This window comes from Alexandromys fortis, unplaced genomic scaffold, assembly GCF_014885135.2.
Source record: "Alexandromys fortis isolate MF-2015 unplaced genomic scaffold, M_Fortis_MF-2015_v1.1 scaffold_14, whole genome shotgun sequence".
Lineage (NCBI taxonomy): Eukaryota > Metazoa > Chordata > Mammalia > Rodentia > Cricetidae > Alexandromys > Alexandromys fortis.
Window position 1 is genome coordinate 10,639,948 of NW_026067910.1, and position 20,602 is coordinate 10,660,549.

Below are 20,602 nucleotides of genomic sequence, written 5' to 3' on the forward strand. Positions count from 1 at the left end.
CTCCTCATTGGGACCTTGGGAGCTCAGTCCAGTGCTCCAGTGTGGGTCTCTGTCTCTATCTCCATCCATCACCAGATGAAGGTTCTATGGTGATATGAAAGATATTCGTCAGTAATGCTATAGGATAGGGTCCTTTCAGGTTCCCTATCCTCAGATTCCCAAGGGACTAACTGGGGACATCGTGCTTATTATGGCAGGAAGGGGCCTTGTGATTTTGGTTCCAAGAACTTCTGAAGCAATTCTAAGTTTTTCTTCCTGCTTAAGAGCTTCTCTTACTATAGGATGCATTGTTTTAATCTGAAAAGAAACTTAGATAATAGGGGAACTGTTTCTTTTGACCCTGGCTGTCTCCAGCAAATAGTCTTTGGTCTAGCCATGACATCTTACATACATGGGGAAAATTGGGCCACAAAAGAAAAATAGGGAGTATGGTAGGTTCACCAATGGGTTCCAAAGCATAAGATTGATTATATTGTTTTTATTGAAAGTTACCTTAAACAGAATGGGTATATAGCTATAAATGCTCTCAACATCTATTATTAACTTTGCTATAGGTTAGAGTTTGGTTTACAAAGGCAAACTACAAGTAGTATTTTAAAAAGCAATTTCGAAAGTTTTTGTTTTATACTCACCCAGATTTTGAGTTATTACTTACTTCCTTACTACTTGTACCACTTGTACCCCATGTTTTGTCAGTCACACACTAGTTTGGGCTATTACAAACTGCTTTAGTGACCAGAGAGACCAGAATTCAGTTCCCAGCACCAGTCAAGTAGTTCACAACCACTTGTAACTGGATCCAAAGAATCCAGTGCCCTCCTCTAGACTCAAGTCTGTCTCTGTTGTCCGAGATTTCTGTCCTGCCCAGTCCTCGTTCTGCCTGGTTCCCACAGTCCTTAAGTCCCAAAGAAATCGCAGAGGTCTACATTAACTATAAACTGATTGGCCCATTAGCTCAGGCTTATTAACTCTTATACTGTATATTAGCCCATTATTCTTGTCTGTTAGCCACATAGCTCAGTACCTTATACAGTGAGGCAGTCACATCTTGCTTCAGTGGCTGGGCAAAGACTGCAAAGGAATGGGCTTCCTCCTTCCCAGAATTCTGTTCTCATTGACCCGCCTATACTTCCTGCTTGGCTACTGGCCAATCAGCGTTTATTTAGAATATGATTGACAGAATATTGCCCATTCTCCCACACCATGTCTTTCTCTCCTCCACACACAATTACCTGCCCAAATACTGTAGAAACTCAGTGAAGAATTTTGAAACAAAATATACCAAAGTTTGGCAACTCCTGTAATTGTCAAATATTACTATGTTGATGGCATAGTTCCCAGAATACTAAGGAGTGGTGGGCCTTGTGGGCATGATAACTTGACAGAGTCTTAAGTTCTTACCTATATTCCTTTATAGTGATAGAAAATTAATGTAATTCACGGACAGAGGTATTTCATCAGTACAGTTATGTACTAGTTAAGAGTTTATTTCAACAACAAAGAGGCTAGAATCATTTGGGAATAGGAAACCTCAATTGAGAAAATGCCCAACTATATTGGCCAGTTAGGCAAGCCTGCTGGTCATTTTCTTAAACCGTCATTGATGTAGGAGGGCCCAGCCCATCCTGGAATGGTATAAAAGCAGGTCGACCAAATCATAGGGAGCAAGCCAGTAAGTAAGCAGCACTCTTACTTACTCCTCATAGCCTCTGCATAGGTTCTTCCCCAAGCTGTTCATGGTCAAGGTTTTATCACAGTGACAGAAACCCTGAGACCAGTTATATTCACCACACTGACCACAACTTTTAAAACACATGGCTGGTGGAGGACATAAGAGGTGTGCATTTTCAGTTTTGAGAACTAAAATCCATTCTCCTGACTGACCTGGCTCACCTACTGAAGGTTCTTTAAGGGTAAGAACACCACTTTTACTTTTGAGACCCAACTTAAGGATTCATTTACAGACAAAAGAGGTTGAATTACTTTCAAAATTCATTTATCAAAGCAGAAAATGGGCATTTTCTCTAGAGCCAAGTACTTTTCAAAAAGGAAAAATCTTGAGTTCAAGCCACCTAATGTTTTAAGGAACCAATGCTAAAGAACTACCACCACATATTTTCTCTGAATTCATTTATTTAAGAGGCAGAACACAGCAGTTCAAAATTGTGAAACACAGTATTAACACAATAAGTTTGGGAAATTAACAGGAATTATATTCCATGTGCAGAATAAATATTTTTAAAGAAGCAAATGTAAGCTTTACTTGGTGCTAATTTATACATAAATAAGCATTTTTATCTAAATTAAATGGCATACTGATTTTCAAGTTGACTATTTTCTCAATTACATGGCAGTAAATACAAACATTTTAAACATGTTTAAATGTGTAGTGTAATATAATGTAAGTAGTCTATTCTACAAGTTCATTATACTCCTGGCCTTCCTGTTTGGATAAAAAGCATGCTGAAGAGCAGCAATACACATCACACAAATTATCTACCATTGATGATTTATGAAGTGAATAATGTATTTTAGATACAAAAGTTTTTAGTATGTTGGCTAGTATTGGCAAACTTAGAATTTCTCAACTTTGCCACTAACCAGCTATTTGGCTACTCAGCCTGTGCTTCAGCTTCTCTCTAGAGGTGGACTAGTTCTTCAGTACCTAACGCAGAGCCTAGGGCCTCACGTCCTGTTAGAGCTTTCTCAGCTTTGATTTGCAAATGTTTAGTTTCAAAATTTTCAAACATGATTTTCCTTTTCAAAACCTTGTGTAAATGTTTTAGAACTGCTAACAACTCTATGAAATCCATAATTGTATGTTTGTAAAGGCCACCCTTTCTTAAAGAGAACGTCATGATCTTAGATCTCATGATCTAAGAGTATCCACTTTAAAGCCTGCTACCAGAGACTTTCTGTGAAGGCTCCTATCTGTTCCGTAGCCTCCCTCGTTATCCTAAACTCTTTCCACTAAATGTGAGCATTCTGTACCTAGTAAGAGAACATCCTGACAAACCTGAAGTAATTTGCATTTTTTAGACAACTAGCTTTGACTTATTTACATAATTTCAGAACAGGTGTTTGCTTTGCAGTCTTCTGTAAGGCAACACATCAAGTATTTCAAAAGGCAGCCATTGTTATGTTTCTAAAACAGCATAAGCTCTAACAATTTTGAAAACAACTGTCAGGAATTCTTGTTTTTCACTTTTAATTTCATATGTACAGAGCAGATGATATGCCTATCAGTGTCTATCTTTCCTTAGTTTACCATCTTATTCAAAATTCTCCCTTTGCAATCCGTATCATCCATATAATAAGCAAGAACGTGGATAAAATAGCAGAGTAAATCTAATTCATGCAAGAGAAAAAGTTATACAACAACACATACAACTTTACAAAAACTGGGAATACTGTTAATGTCAAATAAACAATGACCATGCCAGAAGTCCCATTCAGTCAAAATCACGATTTGTAAGAACAAGTGGTGCCACCAGCGTCCAAACATACAACACGATGCCAATCCAGCTGGACGAAATTTTCACCCAGACTGCTGTCCACTGACTCTTCATCTCACGAGAAGGCTCATACCTAAAATTTGAGGAAATACAGAAGTGATACTTTGGTGAATGGATTGTGTTACTAAGTCATCAAGCTACTAAGTCTCTTCACTCAGGCTTCCTTTGTATGGAGCTGCTCATTTTGCTGCCATGCCTTCCGTACTGATGCATCAGGAAGACTTTCTTTGAGCACAACACAGAACTCTGACGTAGATTTTTCACACAGTTCTGAGACATCATATATAATTTTACATGATATTAAATAGGAGCAGGTGAGACCAGAGTAAATAACATGTGACCATTATATATAAAACTGGAAGGTTTATGGGCCTCCCTTCTCAGCTAATGCCACTTCAGATGGGGAAGGAAATATATCCTGAAGTTAGCTGATTTTTGCATACAAACAGAAATATACATCTCTTTTAACTAATTTTTTAAGCATTTACTATTATATGACAGTTAAAGCTACTGATTACTGAGAGATACATCTTAACTAAGTAAGATGTAGTTTAAGAATTTGATAAAATACACTTTCATAATAAAAATGAGTAAGCACTAGCCTCAAAAACATCAGGTTAGAATATTTTTTTTGACCCTTTGCTGGTATGATAAATAGTCTTTAATACTATTTAAAGACATGCGTTAAAAATTACTGAAAACAAACTTGTCAAAGCATATAGGCCAATATCAGGCTTGTGAAGAATCTTTTGGTAATCATTTTAGACAAAGTTTAAAAATAAACTATAATTCGTTACTTTTATTATTTATGAAAGTATGAATTAATTTTGAAGGGAAAATAAACGTAGTTAAAAGAATACTAAAAATAAATTACAATGATTTGCATTCACAATTTTTTAGCTATCTTGTCTCTAATACTTTATTAAATGTGTATGATTGTTTTGCCTCTGACTCTGTATATGGTGCTCATGTCTACACAAGATTATCAGATCTGGAACTGGTGTTACAAAAATTTTGAGTACCATATGAGTGCTGAAAATGGAATCTGGGACCTCTGGCAAAAGAGCTCTTAATTAAAGTCATCTATCTCACCAGCCCAGTTTAATGATTTAGTTTTAAAAGAATTGTTTTTAAAACTGTATACTATTACTATAGTATGTTAGCAATAAATTTACAGAATTAAAAATTTAAACAGTATGTCAAATCAACTATTAACATGCATTTCTGTTAAAACATGGTTATATATAGTATCCTATTTAACTGTCTTCAAAATTTGAACAACCCCATTTGTTTGTTAAGGAAGTAAAACTGGCATTTCTCATTCTCTCAGAATTAATTTTAACTAAATATTGAAATACATCAGAATTAAAAAGTACTTTGGCGCTTGAGAAATAAATGACTTGCCTTGCAAAAACATAAAGACTGGATTCTGACTCCCAGAGCCCACATTTTTAATAAGCCAGATACAGAGGCACTCACTTATCATTCTAGCAGGGTAATGGTGGAAATAGATAATCACTAGAGTTTTCTGGCTAGCTAGCCTAGTCTATTTGGTGTTCCATACCACTGTTCTACAGTACCTAAGAAATACACGTGAGTTCCATCTCTGGCCTTCACACACCAGGTACATATGCACCTACTTACACATAAACATCCACATATACATGCATACTCAAGTACTTACTGTCACATATTTTACAACAGAGTCATGAAAAAAACACCAAAATTACCTGAAGTTAACATGAAATCTAAGTACCTGTACCAGTTGGTAAGGGTCATCATGATATAAAGTGAAGCCAGGAAAAGCATGAAGTGAAAGAAGGAGTAACTGTAAGTGACGCCATCCCTTTCGTTATCTACAGCTCGGTGAACATCATCGCCATCTTCTAAGGATCCATCACTTCTGGCATTCCCGTCTTCTATTAGTGTTGACTCATCACTTGTTAGGGTCAGTTTATTAACCTGACTGTTGTTGGAGGTACGGATACTGCATGAAAAAGTCAGAGAAAGAAACAACTTTTAAAAATAGGTAATTCCTTCATCTACACAAATACACCACCTGAAAGTATGGTTTGCAGACTTTCTTACCTTGAATAAAACACACACAGTAGGAAGAGAACCAGTCCTATAATCCCCTGGGGATGCCACCACTGAACGGACTGCCCGTCCTTTGGGAGAGGGTTTGTGGTATTGAAGCCAATGATGCTTAGTAGACTTGGATTGCAGTTTGTTTCTATAAAGTACATTAAGGTCAAATTAAATGTTAGAGCAAGATAAAAAAAAAATAAGGACATATTTAACCCATGGAAGCAAAAAGGGTTGATTAAAATAGGCACAAGCAAATTACATACTTAAGCATAATTTGTATGTATTAATAGTAAGAACCTATTTTTTTTTTAAAGAAGAACATGAAAGATTCTACCTTCTCTCTACTTCATGAAACTTTGTCCAGAACTGATCACATACTTGGACACAAAGCAAATTTCAACAGATAAAAGAAAACTAGTAACTCCCTGCATCCTATTCACAACAGAAAACTTAAACGTAGAAACTCAAGGAAACTGAACAGTTTACTACTGACCTATAAAAATGGGTCAAAACAGAAATAAGTTCAAGACTACGATTAAATGAAAATAATACTCAGCATACCCAACCTTGTAGGACACAGTGAAAGGCTGCTAAGAGAAAAGTTCACAGTATTGGGTGCCTATATAAAAAACTGGAGTGATCTCATACTAGCATAGCAATTTAATACTACACCCAAGAGTAGACAGCAAGAAATAATCAAACTGAGGGCTGAAATGAAAAATAGCAAAGAGAATACAAAGAATCAATGAAACAAAAAGTTGATTCTTTTAAAAAATCAAAATAGACAAACCCTTATTCCAAACTAGCTAACAGACAAGAGAGAAAATATCCAAATTAACAAAAACAGAAATGAAAAGGGGGACATAACAAGAGACACTGTTGAAATCCAGAGAATTATAATAATATATATTTTATATGAAATAAAATTAACTTAAATAAAAGCCTATACCACCAAACTGGATATTCTAAAAGAAATGGTTAATTTTTTCCATTTACCAAAATTAAACCCAAGATCAAATAAACAAAACAAAGAAACCTTAAACCCCTAGGGAAATAAAAGCAGTCATTAAAATTCTAACAACCAAAAAAATCCCAGGGCCATATATTTTTAGCACAGAATTGTACTAAACTTCCAAAGTAGAGTTAACGTCAATACTCCCAATATTCCAGAAAACAGAAACAAAAGGAACCTTCATTTTATGAGGCCACAGTTAACCTGATAACTATACCACATAAAGACTCAACATAGAACTTTTAGAATTACAGACTATTTTCCCTTATGAACAACAATACAAAGATATTCAATAAAATATTTGGAAACTGAATCCATGAACACATCATAAAGATCATCCAAAGTAGTCTCATTCCAGAGATGCAGGGATGAAAATCTGTAAGTATAATCCACCATATAAACAAACTGAAAAGAATCACATGATCATCTCATTAAATGCAGGAAAGGCATTTGAAAAAAAAATCTAACACCATAAGTAAAGAGATTAGGGATACAAGGGACATAACTAAACATAATAATGGCAATTTACACCAAGCTAATAGCCAACACAAATTAAATGGGGAGAAACTCAAAACAGTTCCACTAAAATCAGGAACAAGACAAGGCTGCCCACTCATTCCATATCTAGTGAATTTAGTACTTGAAGTTCTAGCTAAAGCAATTAGACAACTGAAGGAAACCAAAGAGATACAATTTGGAAAGGAAGAAACCTAAAGTATTATTTGCAGGTGATATGACAGTGTACATAAATGACCCTAGAAATTCTACCAGGGAATTCCTACGGCTGATAAACAGTTTCAACAAAGCAGCTGGATACAAGATTAATTAAAAATGAATAAATAAATAAAAATCAGAGCCCCTCCTATAGGCAACTGACAGACAGGGAAGGAAATCAGGAAAACAGCACCACTAACAGCCTCAAATAATGTAAAATATCTTGAGGTAACTTTAACCAAGCAAGGAAAGGCATATGTGACAACAAATTCAAGTATTTGAAGAAGGAATTGAAGATGATATCAGAAGATAGGAAGATCTCTCATAGTAACAATGCCCATCTTACCGAAAGCCGTCTACAGATTTAGTGTAATCCCCATCAAAATTCCAACACAATTCTTTACAGACATTGACAGGACAATTCTCAGCCTAATAAGGAAAAACAAAACAAAACAAAACAAAAAAAAACCAGGATGGCTAAAATAACCCTGGACAATAATAAACTGCTGGGTTTTGATTTAAAAAACAAATAAAAAAAAGCTACACTAGGAAAAAAAAAAAAACCAGCATTTTCAACAAATGGTGCTGAACAAGCTAGATGCCCGCATGTCAAAGAATGCAAATGAACCTATACTTATCATCCTTCACAAAACTCAAGTCCAACTGGATCAAAGACCTCAATATAAAACTAATCAAGTGGACAAAGTGGCGGGCTACAAAATGAGTAAAGATTTTTACCAAATCCACATCCAATTGTGGACTAATAACCAGAGAACTTAAACTAGATAGCACAAAACCAAATGATAAAATGAAAAATGGAGTACAGAACTAAACAATTCCCAGTAGAGGAATCTCAATGTTTGAGAAACACTTAAAGAACTGTTCAACATCCTTGGCCAACAGAAAAATACAAATCCATCTTATACCTGTCAGATGGCTAAAATCAGTAACACAATTGACAGCTCATGCTGGTGAGGATGTAGAGAGCACTTGTACAGCCACTATGGAAATCAGTATGGTGGTTTCTCAGCAAGTTGGGAACTGATCTACCTTAAGATCATATACCCAAAGGACTCTCCATCCTAACAAGGACATCTTTATAAAAGAAAACTACATAAGGCTAACATCTCAAAGAAATCATTAATGATATTTTAAAACTACTTATTTTGGGGAGGGGGAAAAGGATTCTCTATACACTAAGATCCCTGTCTCTGTAACAACTGAAAAGATATTTAATCAATTTGTAAACAGTGATGAGAGTCAGAGAAAATATTTTATACAGATATGATTTTGTAGGAAAAAAATTGTAAAAAATATAATTTTTTACAATTTGTTCTTTCAAGACATACAAAAGTTTATTTCCTATGGGACTTAGTGTGACTTGAGTACAGAAATTCATTACAAAGCCAGTTATCTATTTGCAAAATAGTTACAAAAAAAAAAGAACTTAAAGCCAGGAGTGGTTCGTTCCCAGCATTTTGGAGGTTGAGGCCTGAGGGCTGATGAGAGGGCATGGTCAGCATAAGCTACAAAGTGAAACTTTGTCTCAGACAAAACATAAAAAAAATTGAAAATACTTTATTTCTTCTTATATATAACTATCTTAGATACTATAAAAGTTAAGTATATATGTTTCCATGATTTCTTAGAACTATATCATTTTGTTAGTGAAGGAGAAAACTAAGTAAAAATAAAAACAGCAATCCCTTAAAGATGAAGTAGTACTGTTCACATGCTCCGCTCCTCTACCAGCCTAATTTAAGGAACTTTCCCCCTTAAAATGAACAGTTTGGAATAAAAAGTCAATTCTGCAAGACTCATTATAAGTAAACATACCTGGTTCATTGGTCATAGCAGACCATGTCAAATACATTGTGTAGACTGTAATTACTGAAGATTGTAACAAGCCAGATCTTGGTTGTGATTCCTACAAACAAAATATGAAGTAATGTAAATAAGTATCTGACATTCTGTTTTATGAAAATTTAGAAAGTTAAAGGCTTCATAAAAATGAGTGCATACCTGGATCTTGGGCAGTATAGACATTACAGAAGCACCAATGCAGAGGAGCATGTTAACGCTAATGAATGCCTTATTTTCTGAACAACTGGCTGGGTGAGTGTAGTAGACAAAGAATAAGATGATGGCAACTAAAGACAGCAAATAATTCAGAGCTGTAGCTGATAACAGAGCTGCGAAAGAAAAAATTGAATTACTAGATTTTTTTAATAAAAGTATATGTTCAGCATGGTACTTGTTTTAAAATAAATCTTTTATTTTATGTAACTAACCAATTAACTCAAGCTTGTTAATGCAGCTATACTATACAGAAATCCCCTTAGGTATTAGGCATCGTTTATACCTTTATAAAGTGTTCCAAAGGTTTTGTTTGTTTCTGTTTATTGCTGCTGATGAATTAACACAATTCTATGTTATTTCTAATTCCCTTTCAAATTTTACTTTTAATGTACTGGGAAATCTGTGTGCAAAAATCTTTAATCAACAGAGTCTGAATTTCAGAATATCATGCTGTCTATTCAAGGGTAAAGTGATAGTGCTAGTTAGTAATTTTCTACAAGTTGCTGATACAGTCACTCATAAACTTAAACTGAAAACCTCTTCATAGGAATAAAACACAAAATGCTAAGGGATTTCCCTGAAAACCATCTGTTCTCATCAATGTTCACTATACTGAGGATACTCCATGAAATAAAAGCTTACCTGCATACCAACACCTTGAGTTCCCTTCTTCCATTTTCTCAACCCATGATTCATTCCAAGAATGGGCAAAATCAATAAGCAAAACTAGTTGTATGAGGATAAAACAAAAGGCACCTGCCATGCCTACATAAAACCACACTGAAAGGAAAAATAGCATATTTTAAGCAAAGGAATGACTGCTTTAGTTTTTATTACTTTTCTTAATAATCTTGATACAAAATTCATGGAAATTGATTTTGCAACTTGGGAAAAAAAAAAAGAAAAACCAAACAGTAAAAGAATAAATAACTCCAGGTAGCAGTTACTATAGTTTCCTTTACAACAAACAAACAAAAATATCACTAAATTTTTTTTAAATCCTCACCGGTTGTAAAAGTGCCTTCTGGAATGAAGAAAGCTCCAACAATAATTGCAACTGCTGTAGCAAATTTAAAGAACCAAAATCTAAGACAGAAAGAAATGTAATTATAATAATAAGCACCCAATAAATAAACAGTAAATCTTTTCAGAACCACTTAAAGAACAGTTACATTGTACATAATAGTAAATAGTCTAAAACATATACTGAAAAACAACAACAACAAACCCCGACCACTACATAGGCTTACTGTAAAGATAGTCTTAAAGATGTGCCAACAACTCATTTGAGAATACTGGTTTCATTCCAGAGGACTGAACTGGATAATATATCAGTATATAAAGTAAAATTTAATTTCACAAATTAATAGCTTTAATAAATTATGACAAATGCCTACATCCAAAACAGTAATTTAAGACAGCAGTAACTAAAATGGTAAAAGCCTGTTATAGAACATTTTTAGTCCATGTTTGGCATAGCATGTTGAAAAAGAAGCAATAAAGCATTCAAATAAACTACCAATGAAATATTCAATATTAAAAGAGACTGATTAAATTAGCACTCCCCCAACCAGATGTGCAAAACAGTCATCTAGAAAAATCAATGCCTGTTCAGGAATAAAGTTTCTTTCTATTTGGCTGCCTTCTAGATGTAGAAGTTGAGTGTTCTATGTAATAGGGCCGGTTCACTAAAAGCTAAGAGGCAACAATATGTCTTCCTTTAGTCACATATATACATCCTCCTTTGAAATTAAAATACATCATCAGAGTTGATGCTGATAAATGACTCACCACCATTATTTAATATCCAAAGCAAGACTTTCTCTAGTAAAATCAACTGACGTTCTTAAGTTTTTGTGGTCAGATGATTCTGCTTTGAAATTTCTTTGGATAAATTCAAAATTACCAGGAGACAGGTTCTAAAGATTTTTCTCTCATGTAATTCAAGGCTTACCCATTGTGGACCGCGGCTCTAGGATCACTGCTGCTTTTCACTTTGATCATTAGTAAAGAGAGGAGAAGGTAGAACATGGCTAAGCCAAAGCACAAGCGATACACAGCTTTGTAGCCAACCAGAATACTACAAGGAACAACACCCTTCTCATTCTCACAGAACCCAGGAATCTAGGAAAACAAAATGGGTTCATGGTCAATACTTTTCATGAACTAAAACTTCCATGTAAACTGTAATCTACTTTACAAGCCATAAAAATATATATTATCAAAATAGCCCTGCTGCATTTTAATGCAAGGAGGGGGAGTTAGGGCCAGGCATGGTGGCACAAGCATTTAATTCCAGCACTGAGGGAGGCAGAAGTAGATAGAGCTCTATGATTTTGAGGTCAGCCTAGTCTACACATATGTCCAAGTCAGCTGTGGTTACATAGTTGATGTGGGACTCCCCTCTGTATGCTGTGAATACCACTGATTAATAAAGAATCTGTGTTGGGCCTGGAAGGGCAGAACAGAGGCTGGGGGTGGGGGCAGGGCACGACACAGATACTAAACTGAATGCTGTAAGAAAGAAGGTGGAGTCAGGAGACCATGTAGCTGCCAGCTGGAACCTTGCAGTTAGGCCACAAACCTCATGGTAAAATATAATATAATGAAAATGGGTTAATTCTACATATAGGAGCTAGCTGGGAATATGCTTAAGTGATTGGCCAAGCAGTGATTTAAATAATATAGTTTCTGTGTTATTATTTCAGTTCTGGGCTCCTGGAAACAAACAAATGGCCTCCTACAACACATAGTGAGACTTTTTTCTCACCAAAAAGAAAAAAAAAGTTAAAACTTCCAAATGAGCAAATAATAAACAATAAGCTAACAATGGCTGCATTTGGGCTAAATGATTATTTTGAGCTGAAGATTTACTTTACTTCTTTAAATAAGTATCTGAATGTTACATGAAAACAAAAATGTACTTACTGATAGCATACTATAATTGTAAATTTTTAAGACTTGCATTCTACTGTGATGACAGTACTGAATTACATAAGATAGGTGGGAAGAAATGAACAAAAGCTTAAAGAATTGCATAAAACAGTCACTTCTGAGACCATAAAGAATAAAAAATAGCTTTTTAAAGCTAATGCTACTTAAATCCATTTTTAGAATAAGGCCTTTAAGTTCTATTTCTCATTATGAGTACATTATTAATTTAACTTGAGCTGACAATATATTCATATTTTAATTTAGAATCTTGAGAAATAGCAGCAACCATATCAGAAAGGAACTGAGCAGGGGTGGAGAGGCGCAGTACCAGAGTCCTTCCCATGCAACATGGGTCTCCACCAACACACACTCACAGATACAAAATCACAGTGAAATCTATACGAAAAAAAGGGAGCTTTTGTGACTTAAGTGTCAGTATTATTTGAAACGACACATATCATATGTATAAGAATAAACTATTCTTCTCATACCTAGTCCCAGTATTCTAAGAATATTAAATTTTAGGTATTAGCTTTTTACCACTCGTATCCAATAGCTGTTGGAAGTCCTTAATTTTCAATATACTAAAAGTCCTTCCAACAATTCTGTCTAAATCCTGTATGCTGGTGGTTTTTCTCACTGCTTCTTCCAGTGCTAGGCTTCCTCTCTGTCAACTCCCTTAAGAACTACTGAGGAAGTTCTAGCATCACTAATCCTGTGTGGGTTTCTACAGCATATGCTGCCTGGATTTCAATTTCCAGCTCACAAAACGGGTACTCACTCTGATCTGAATTAATGTTTTCTATTTTTTCATAGATGTACAGTGTTTAGCCTCCATACCATCTGCCCCAAATTCACATATTTAAAATTAATTTATTTATGTATGTGCACACACCATAGTACATTTATAGAGACCAGAGGAAACTCAAGGGAGTTAGCTGGTTTTCTCTTTCCATCATGTGGATGGAAAGAGCTCACTGAGTTTGGTAGCAAGTCCATTTAGCCATGTGACTAAGCCATCTAATATTGGCCTCAATATTCTATCTTGTAACTCTAATCCTTAAGAGAACAAGATTAGGAAGGGGAAAATAATTAGATTAACATTGTGCCTTTATATAAAAAGCATGACACAGTCTGCTACTTCTCTCCTTATGACATGAAATGCAAGACGGTCAACTGCAAACAAAAGATCTTTACTGGAATTAAACCTTTTTGGCACCCTTATTTCAAATATCCCTCATCCAAGCAAGTAAGAAAGAAATTTCTGTTAAACCACATTTTCATAATATTACTATTTTAGCAGCCTGAACCACATACACACAGGTATGTGATACAGTAACTTTAAGTCATCATGTTATAAACTATATATTCTCTTCTGCTCCTATAAGCCAACTCACTGAAAAAGAAAAAAATTGAAAATAACTTTATTTTCATTTCTTTAAGATTTATTTTTGACTATGTATCTATGTGTGCATACGTGAACATGACTACAGGCACCTACAGAGGTCAGAAGAGAGCTATCAGGTCTCTGGGAGCTCGAGTTTGGGTAGTCATGAGCCACCCAATAGTGGATGTCAGGAAGCAACCTCTAGTCCTCTGGAGGAGCAGCAAGCACTGAGCTGCCTCTCCAGCCCTTGTTTCTAGGTTAGAAAATTACTTCCCCCAGTTTCTAAGAACCAGAATCTAGTTAATATATTCTAGTACTACCAATATCTGAATGCCAGCCAGACTCAATCACTACAACTTCAACAATATCTGAGGCCTGTTTGCTTACTGATTCTATTATATCAAGCCTCTAGATCTAAGCACTTGGCTTCTATCTTTACAAAGTTAATCTTTAGACATAATTCTCTCAAAACCTTTCCTAGTCGTTGTGCTTCCTCATTTTCAGGCATTGCACTTAAGTTTTACTTATTTTTAAAATGTTCCCTTTTCAGGAACAAAAAGAAAACACACATACACAATCCCCTTTCCAATTACAGTGACATCACCAAAGTCGTTTCCTGATTTCATTGATATATTAGTTATATACATGGTTTTCAACATGACATTTCATACACACATATAATGTACTTTGATCATATTCACCCCATTCCCCACCACACTCCCTTCCACTCCTGCTGATCCCTGCTATCTTCCTATTTGTCCTCCTCCTCCTTCCATATCGTTTGTTTTTTCTTTGACCCAACGAGTTTTACTAGAGTTGTTTCCAGAAGCGTTGAAGGGTTCTCTATAGGACCACGAGCATCTTAACACTGGCTACACCACTGAATAAAATGTCTTTCACTCTCTCAACAACTACTAACTGCACACAGATTTCACAAAGAGGCAGAATCTTGTGAGCTCCTCCCCTCTCCATTACTGAATGTTAGTGGGTTCAACACAACCAGATCCTGTGAGTTTGTAAGTAAACAGTTATGTTATGCCTGAAAGTTGGGATTTGATACCACTGTTCATTTTCCTTTGGCTCTTACATTCTTTCCGTCCCCACTTGAGCCATGTTCACTGAGCCTTGGAAGCAGTGACACAGATAACCTGTTTATGGCTGAGCATTCAACCTTCAATTATTTCCAACAGCAACTAGTTTATGGGCCTCTGCAAGTACTGCAGACAGTCTGCAGGTGTAAAAACAAGCTTCTCTGATCAAAGCTGACAATACCACTCATCCATAGGCTTGAAGAACAGCTACTTAGAAGGAAATCTGGTGGGTAGTCCATTTAGTAAAGCAGTAACAGTGGCACCCCCACTAGGCCTAATAGTCTCTAGTCACAGGCTTTCAATGAGGTTTACAGTAAAAGAATTTACAATACCAGATATAAATTCCTTCCAAGGGAGTGGACCTCAAATCTAATCACAAAGTAACTGGTCATCTCTAACAGGCTTGCCACTGGACCAGTAAGACTGCTGATGGCAATTCTTCCCCCAAGAGCCTGAATAACACCTTCTGGTATGATGAGAGTTATTCAGAAGGAAGGAGGCATCCAGACCACTTCCAACCTGATTTCTTTATGTCCTAAGACTATAGCATGTGATGTCTTCAGTATTGGAATCTACTGTTTAGTTTTGGTGGGAAACCAACAACCATAGAAATTACCAAAGAATATTTTTTGTGCTGTCATCATAGAACTGAACAAGCTACCTCATACTGTTTGTCTTTCCTAACAGAATATAATCTACTAAAACTAGGATTATATATTACTGTATTTTTATATTACTTTTTATTATCCAAAAGTTATTTTTGTATATTCTACAGTTTTAGTTCATCAACAATAAAACAAAAGACTGACCTTGTTCAGTTGTTCTTCCATTCCTGGTATTAACATTACACAAGCTACACAAACTCCCACAAGCAAGAAAAGTGCATAGATCAATCTAGTCACAGTGGAGTTGTTCCCACTAGGGCAGCATCGGCACAGCAGGCATGGGGCACTGCCACACAAACATGGTATCTGGGAAAAAATATTAAAGATCAGCAGAGTTTAAAATGGTTCAATAAAAATGTATACTCTATTTGTTGAAAGGGGAAATAGTGACATAAATTTTAAAAAGACTAAATGTATCTGATTCACAAACATTATATATATGCCTAAAACCTAAAGGCAAAAACGGAGCAAGGTCAAACAATAAACAATGTCCTCTATACCTAGTAAATTTATTCAAAACCAAGAAAAATAATCAACAATAACCAAGAAATAATATTCATCAACAGCACAGCTACTAAGCTCACCTCCAGCCCCTGCCTCCCAGATAAGAGTACAGTCATAAAATTCTGGGAATTCTCAACACAAGAAGATGGGGGAACAGTGCAGGGTGGAGGAATACCACCCACCACAACACTATGGTAAATCAGTGATTGAGTGTGTACGTGTGCGCGTGTGTGAGCGACCGAGCGAAGGAACACGAGCTCAGATATGAAATGATCAAACATAAAAAGAGATGGAGATGCTTAAAAAGGATCAGTGCACATGACACCATTTTAAGCAGTTAATGTGAGTGAAATTAGAGTCCCTAAAGGACAGAAGAAAAAGGAGGAATTCTGCAGAAATAATTACCAAATTTCTATCAATTCAATAAAAACTACACATATCCAAATTGAATAAAATCTCAGTAAAATAAATATGATAAAAATTATACTACGTAACACTATAACATTGCTTAAAAGCAGTAATAACCAGAAAAATCTTAAAAGCATACAAAAATAGTATAAGTAAATAAGGGCATATTATATAGAGGCACAAAGATAAAGATAAAAAAAAATATTGATGGTAAGAAATAGTTCCAGACAAAAGTCAGTACTGAGAGAGAGAGAGAGAGAGAGAGAGAGAGAGAGAGAGAGAGAGAGAACAACTTTAATTTTGTAGTAAATGAAAATAGTGTTCAAAAGTTAAGACAAAAAAAAAAAAGAGGGACATTTTTAGGAGCAAAACCAGCAAAGAAATAAAATCTAAAAGATGCAAACTATCAGAGATATTGAATATATATTCTTACTTAAAACATGAACAAAAACTACTAGTACTAAACTCAAAGATACTATAAGAAAACAACAGATTAATATCAACCTGAACATGAACGTGAAAATTCTTAACTAAATTTTAGCACATCAAGCAGAAATATAAAGGAATAGAATATTGTAACCAAGACAAGTTTTAGTCTGGGGCAAAAAAATGCCTCAACTTTTAAAAACAGCCAATTTAATACACAGTATTCACAAACTAAGGAAAAAGCTCAACTTGGTCATCTCAATAAGTGAAGAGAAGCTACTGGATGAAATATAGTACCCGCAGCCATAGAATTGAAATAAAGTATCCTTGGCTTGAAAAAAGGAATTAATAAAATACCTATCCTTCTCATCTACATTTAAATCGAATGCATTTTTCCCCTACCATCTAAAACAAGGCAAGCAAGGGGCTTTACATTTATTTACAATGAGGATCTTAGCCAACACAGGAGACAGGCACAAAAGATGTAAAATACAGAGTGAAAGACAAAACTGAAGAGGATAAAGCAAGGCTCTTGGTAGATAAATGAACACTGAGTAGAGCTGACAATATATTAACTACATAAAATCACACTTTAAATGTAGAATGTGGCATTTGGCTCCCCAAATCTAGGTATTCTATGCAGACAGGAAGCTACAAGTTTTCTCTAGGTGCACCAACAGCCTTAGATGAGCTTTCTGCTGGAAACAGCCAAATTAGATCATTTCCTCATAAAGTCAAAGCTGACAAGTCCCACTAAACTGTTCTGTGTCTCATAGCAACCATGAATAATCCCCCCAAAAAAGGTCATTGCATACAAAATAAAAATGGAGCAGAGGTTGGCACAAAGTCAGTATCTGGTAATTCCTACTTCTTTCTTAATTATTTAACCACATTAACTATTTTGGGTAGAGAACTGATTGTAATTGTTTACAAGGTCTAGTAATTAAAAACAAAACAATTCTATTCAAAACACCTATGCTGACCTCAGGTTAGAGAAAGGTATATTAATTAGTGGCTGCTGGTACATGTAGATTTAGGAATGGATAAAAGGGTCAGAGATCCTTACATGTAACTTTCTTTCATACTTCTTTTTGTTCAGTAACAATGTTCTATAATTCTTTTATGAACAAGGTGGGAGAAATTATTAAATTTGACTAAGTCTGCAAAAACCTGTTCAAGAAGCATGTCTTTCAATTATGGGTTACTTGACATAATGACTTCAATATAGGAATATCTGAATAAGCATTTACTTTATCAAAGCTTTCAAGTAAATGAGCATATTAACTTGAGGATGTGAAACAGATGGATTCGTATGTCATAGGGCAAATTCTACTTACAGATGTGCACTGAAATGCCATAATTAAAATAGAGAAAAGAACATGGAACAAAAGGGACGATCCAAATGACACCCCATGAATCCTCAGATCAGTCATCAGGAAGTAGGATCGCATGGCACCCTAGCTTCTGTCAGCTTTAACCCTGCATGTTGCTGCTACCTTTTCGGGGTGCTAATCTAATGATGATGACAAGGCAGTGTCAGTTCCACCAAAGGCATTCTTTTAGTGAACAAAACAGGCAGTCTCAGTGGTAAAAGTAGTAATGAAACTTATCCCATGGTAATCGCCAGAGCCATTTTGACTTAAAATACATACATACATAAAAAAAAATCCTTAAAATGTAAAAAAAAAAGTCAATAAAACACTGACCTTGATACCAAAAACAGGTACTCAAAAGTGAATTGGAAAATAATAAAACGGGGACTTCATATCCCTCTATCTCTATGACCTGAATAGAACTACTTTATGCCATTATCACAACCAAACCAATTCTAGTAAATTAAATAACAAATCAAAAAAGAAAAAGTTTTATAAGAACTATTCCTAATTGTTATGTGCATGCATGCGTGTCTGCGTGGTAGTATGTTCCCAAGGGAGACAAGGTCAGAGCAGAAGAGGGAACCAGATTCCCTGGAGCTGGAGTTACAGGCCTTTGTGAACTGCCAAGTGTGGGTGCTGAGAAACAAACAAACTCCATTATCTAGCAGAAGCATCACGCACTAGCCAGCTGACTTGTCTTTCCAGGCCCTTATTTATTAATCTTTATTGGACCAAATTTTGTCTTCTGCATAAAAGGTTCAACAAATTTCATTAGACTCTCTTAACTTCTGCAGTCAAATTTCCAAAGCCAACTGCAAACAGAAATACAAGAGAATAGCTTGTTGGAATAAGAAGTTACACATGGTACTTGATAAAAATTAAGCATTTATAATTCAAGCTATATCAAAGCATGTTTTAAGAGACAAAACATATAATTTAGCCAGTATGTTGGTTAATGTACATGTAATGGAATCATTTGGTTAGCCAGAAAATTGTTATGGATTAAACTAAGAAATCACAGATTGAAGAGTAAAACTTTAATCCAAATGCCCCACCCAAAGTAATGAAGCTCTTTATTTTAACCTGCATAGCTAATGTTTTGGCTAATGAGGAATCGGGTTGTCTGTGCTACCTGGGTTACGAAATCTTGCCACTACACTAAAGACGCTTTTATTGTTTAACGAAAACGCAACATACCCTTCCTTTTAAAGCATCGCGTTTCAGACTGCACGCCCATGGTTGATGACAAAGAATATTTAGTACCAAAGAAGAGGTCAGCTTTTCTAGAAATACCAATTTGGAAGTATGAACAGTCAAGCCACTAAAGCTGAAGAAGGCACTGAGGGAGTTCAGACTATTTTATTTCAAAAACGACATTGCTACATCGGCACTGCCGTCAAGCTGTGCCAAATAACGGGCCCGATTCCCTGGAGGCTGCGCGTCAGAACAAAGAGGCCTTCGGGAATGACAGTGCCGCAGTGCGAGGTCGCCGGGCACGAAGGGACTGAAAGGGACGCGGCGCCCAACCGAAGGAAGGAGCTGGAAGAGCGACGGCCGAGGCTGACTCCAGAGGGAACTCCCATAGGGCGCTCTCTCTGCTCGGGCGGCTCCCCTGCCCGCCCGGCCTCGCCCTCACTAGGCTCGGGCCCCGCTCAGACCGGAGGAAGGCGGAAAAGCCGGTTTGCACCGATCCGCACCGGCCCGCACCGGCCCGCACCAGGCCGCCTTACCCAGCTCGCCACGGAGCACAGCCCCAGAACGCTCCCCATCGCCTCCGCGTCGCTGGCCCAGCGTCTGCCGACAAGATGGAGACAGCGTCTTCTCCGGCTTTTCTGTGCTTATTTACTGTCTGGCAGGCACTTCCGGCGCAGAACGCACCCGCCCCTCGGCCTTGCGTCACTTCCTCGCAGACGAGGGCGGAGTGAGGGCGGCGACGCGTCCGTGGTGCGCCTGCGCCAGGCTAGCAGGTCAGGCTGGCTCTCCAGCAGTGCGACCTGGTTGCTCTCCTGGAAATCGGTTTCTGGCTTTGCTTAGCCGGCCTGCTTAGCCGAGTAGACTAAGGGGAGACACTTACTTACCTTCTATTTGTACTGGACGTTAGCAGAGCGCAGAACTGTTCTCTTTCTGCTTTTTCAGAGCTCGGTTCCCCTTGGGATTTAGCCGTCTCATTTTCACTTAAGTCCCCTTTCAGCTAGTTTTGTGTTCCCCTTTTAAATTTCTATTTACATACGCAGTTCATGTATGTACATATCCGTTCCCTGCCCCCCCCAACTATGACGCTTTCTCTGAGATCTTCTGTTTTCTGTCGATGCACGTTTTGACTTCTTAGTAAGATTTTACATGGTTTGTACTTGGAAAACATTTTAATTAAGATTTTTATTATAGTGCATTGATTTTACTGAC

General features: G+C 36.5%; 1 protein-coding gene across 1 annotated transcript; it reads right to left on the minus strand.

Moving 5' to 3' along the window:
• Window positions 1-2,113: 2,113 nt before the first annotated feature.
• On the minus strand, window positions 2,114-20,094 carry Serinc1 (serine incorporator 1). The gene is made up of 10 exons (XM_050138058.1): window positions 19,930-20,094; window positions 15,630-15,791; window positions 11,363-11,532; window positions 10,415-10,494; window positions 10,051-10,188; window positions 9,352-9,521; window positions 9,166-9,256; window positions 5,604-5,748; window positions 5,272-5,502; window positions 2,114-3,588 (listed from the first exon to the last, which is right to left on the minus strand). Exons 1-10 carry the CDS (start codon window positions 19,966-19,968, stop codon window positions 3,453-3,455), a joined length of 1,362 nt encoding a protein of 453 aa, XP_049994015.1. The 5' UTR covers window positions 19,969-20,094; the 3' UTR covers window positions 2,114-3,452.
• Between the last annotated feature and the right edge of the window lie 508 nt (window positions 20,095-20,602).

Excerpts from the sequence above, each read along its gene's own strand:
- Serinc1 (XM_050138058.1), bottom strand. The coding sequence starts at position 19,968 with ATGGGGAGCGTTCTGGGGCTGTGCTCCGTGGCGAGCTGG. Across the intron at positions 9,257-9,351 it reads CTATACTGCCCAAGATCCAG|GAATCACAACCAAGATCTGG; the intron begins GTATGCACTCAT and ends TTTTGTTTGTAG. Across the intron at positions 5,749-9,165 it reads TGCTATGACCAATGAACCAG|AAACAAACTGCAATCCAAGT; the intron begins GTATGTTTACTT and ends TGTACTTTATAG.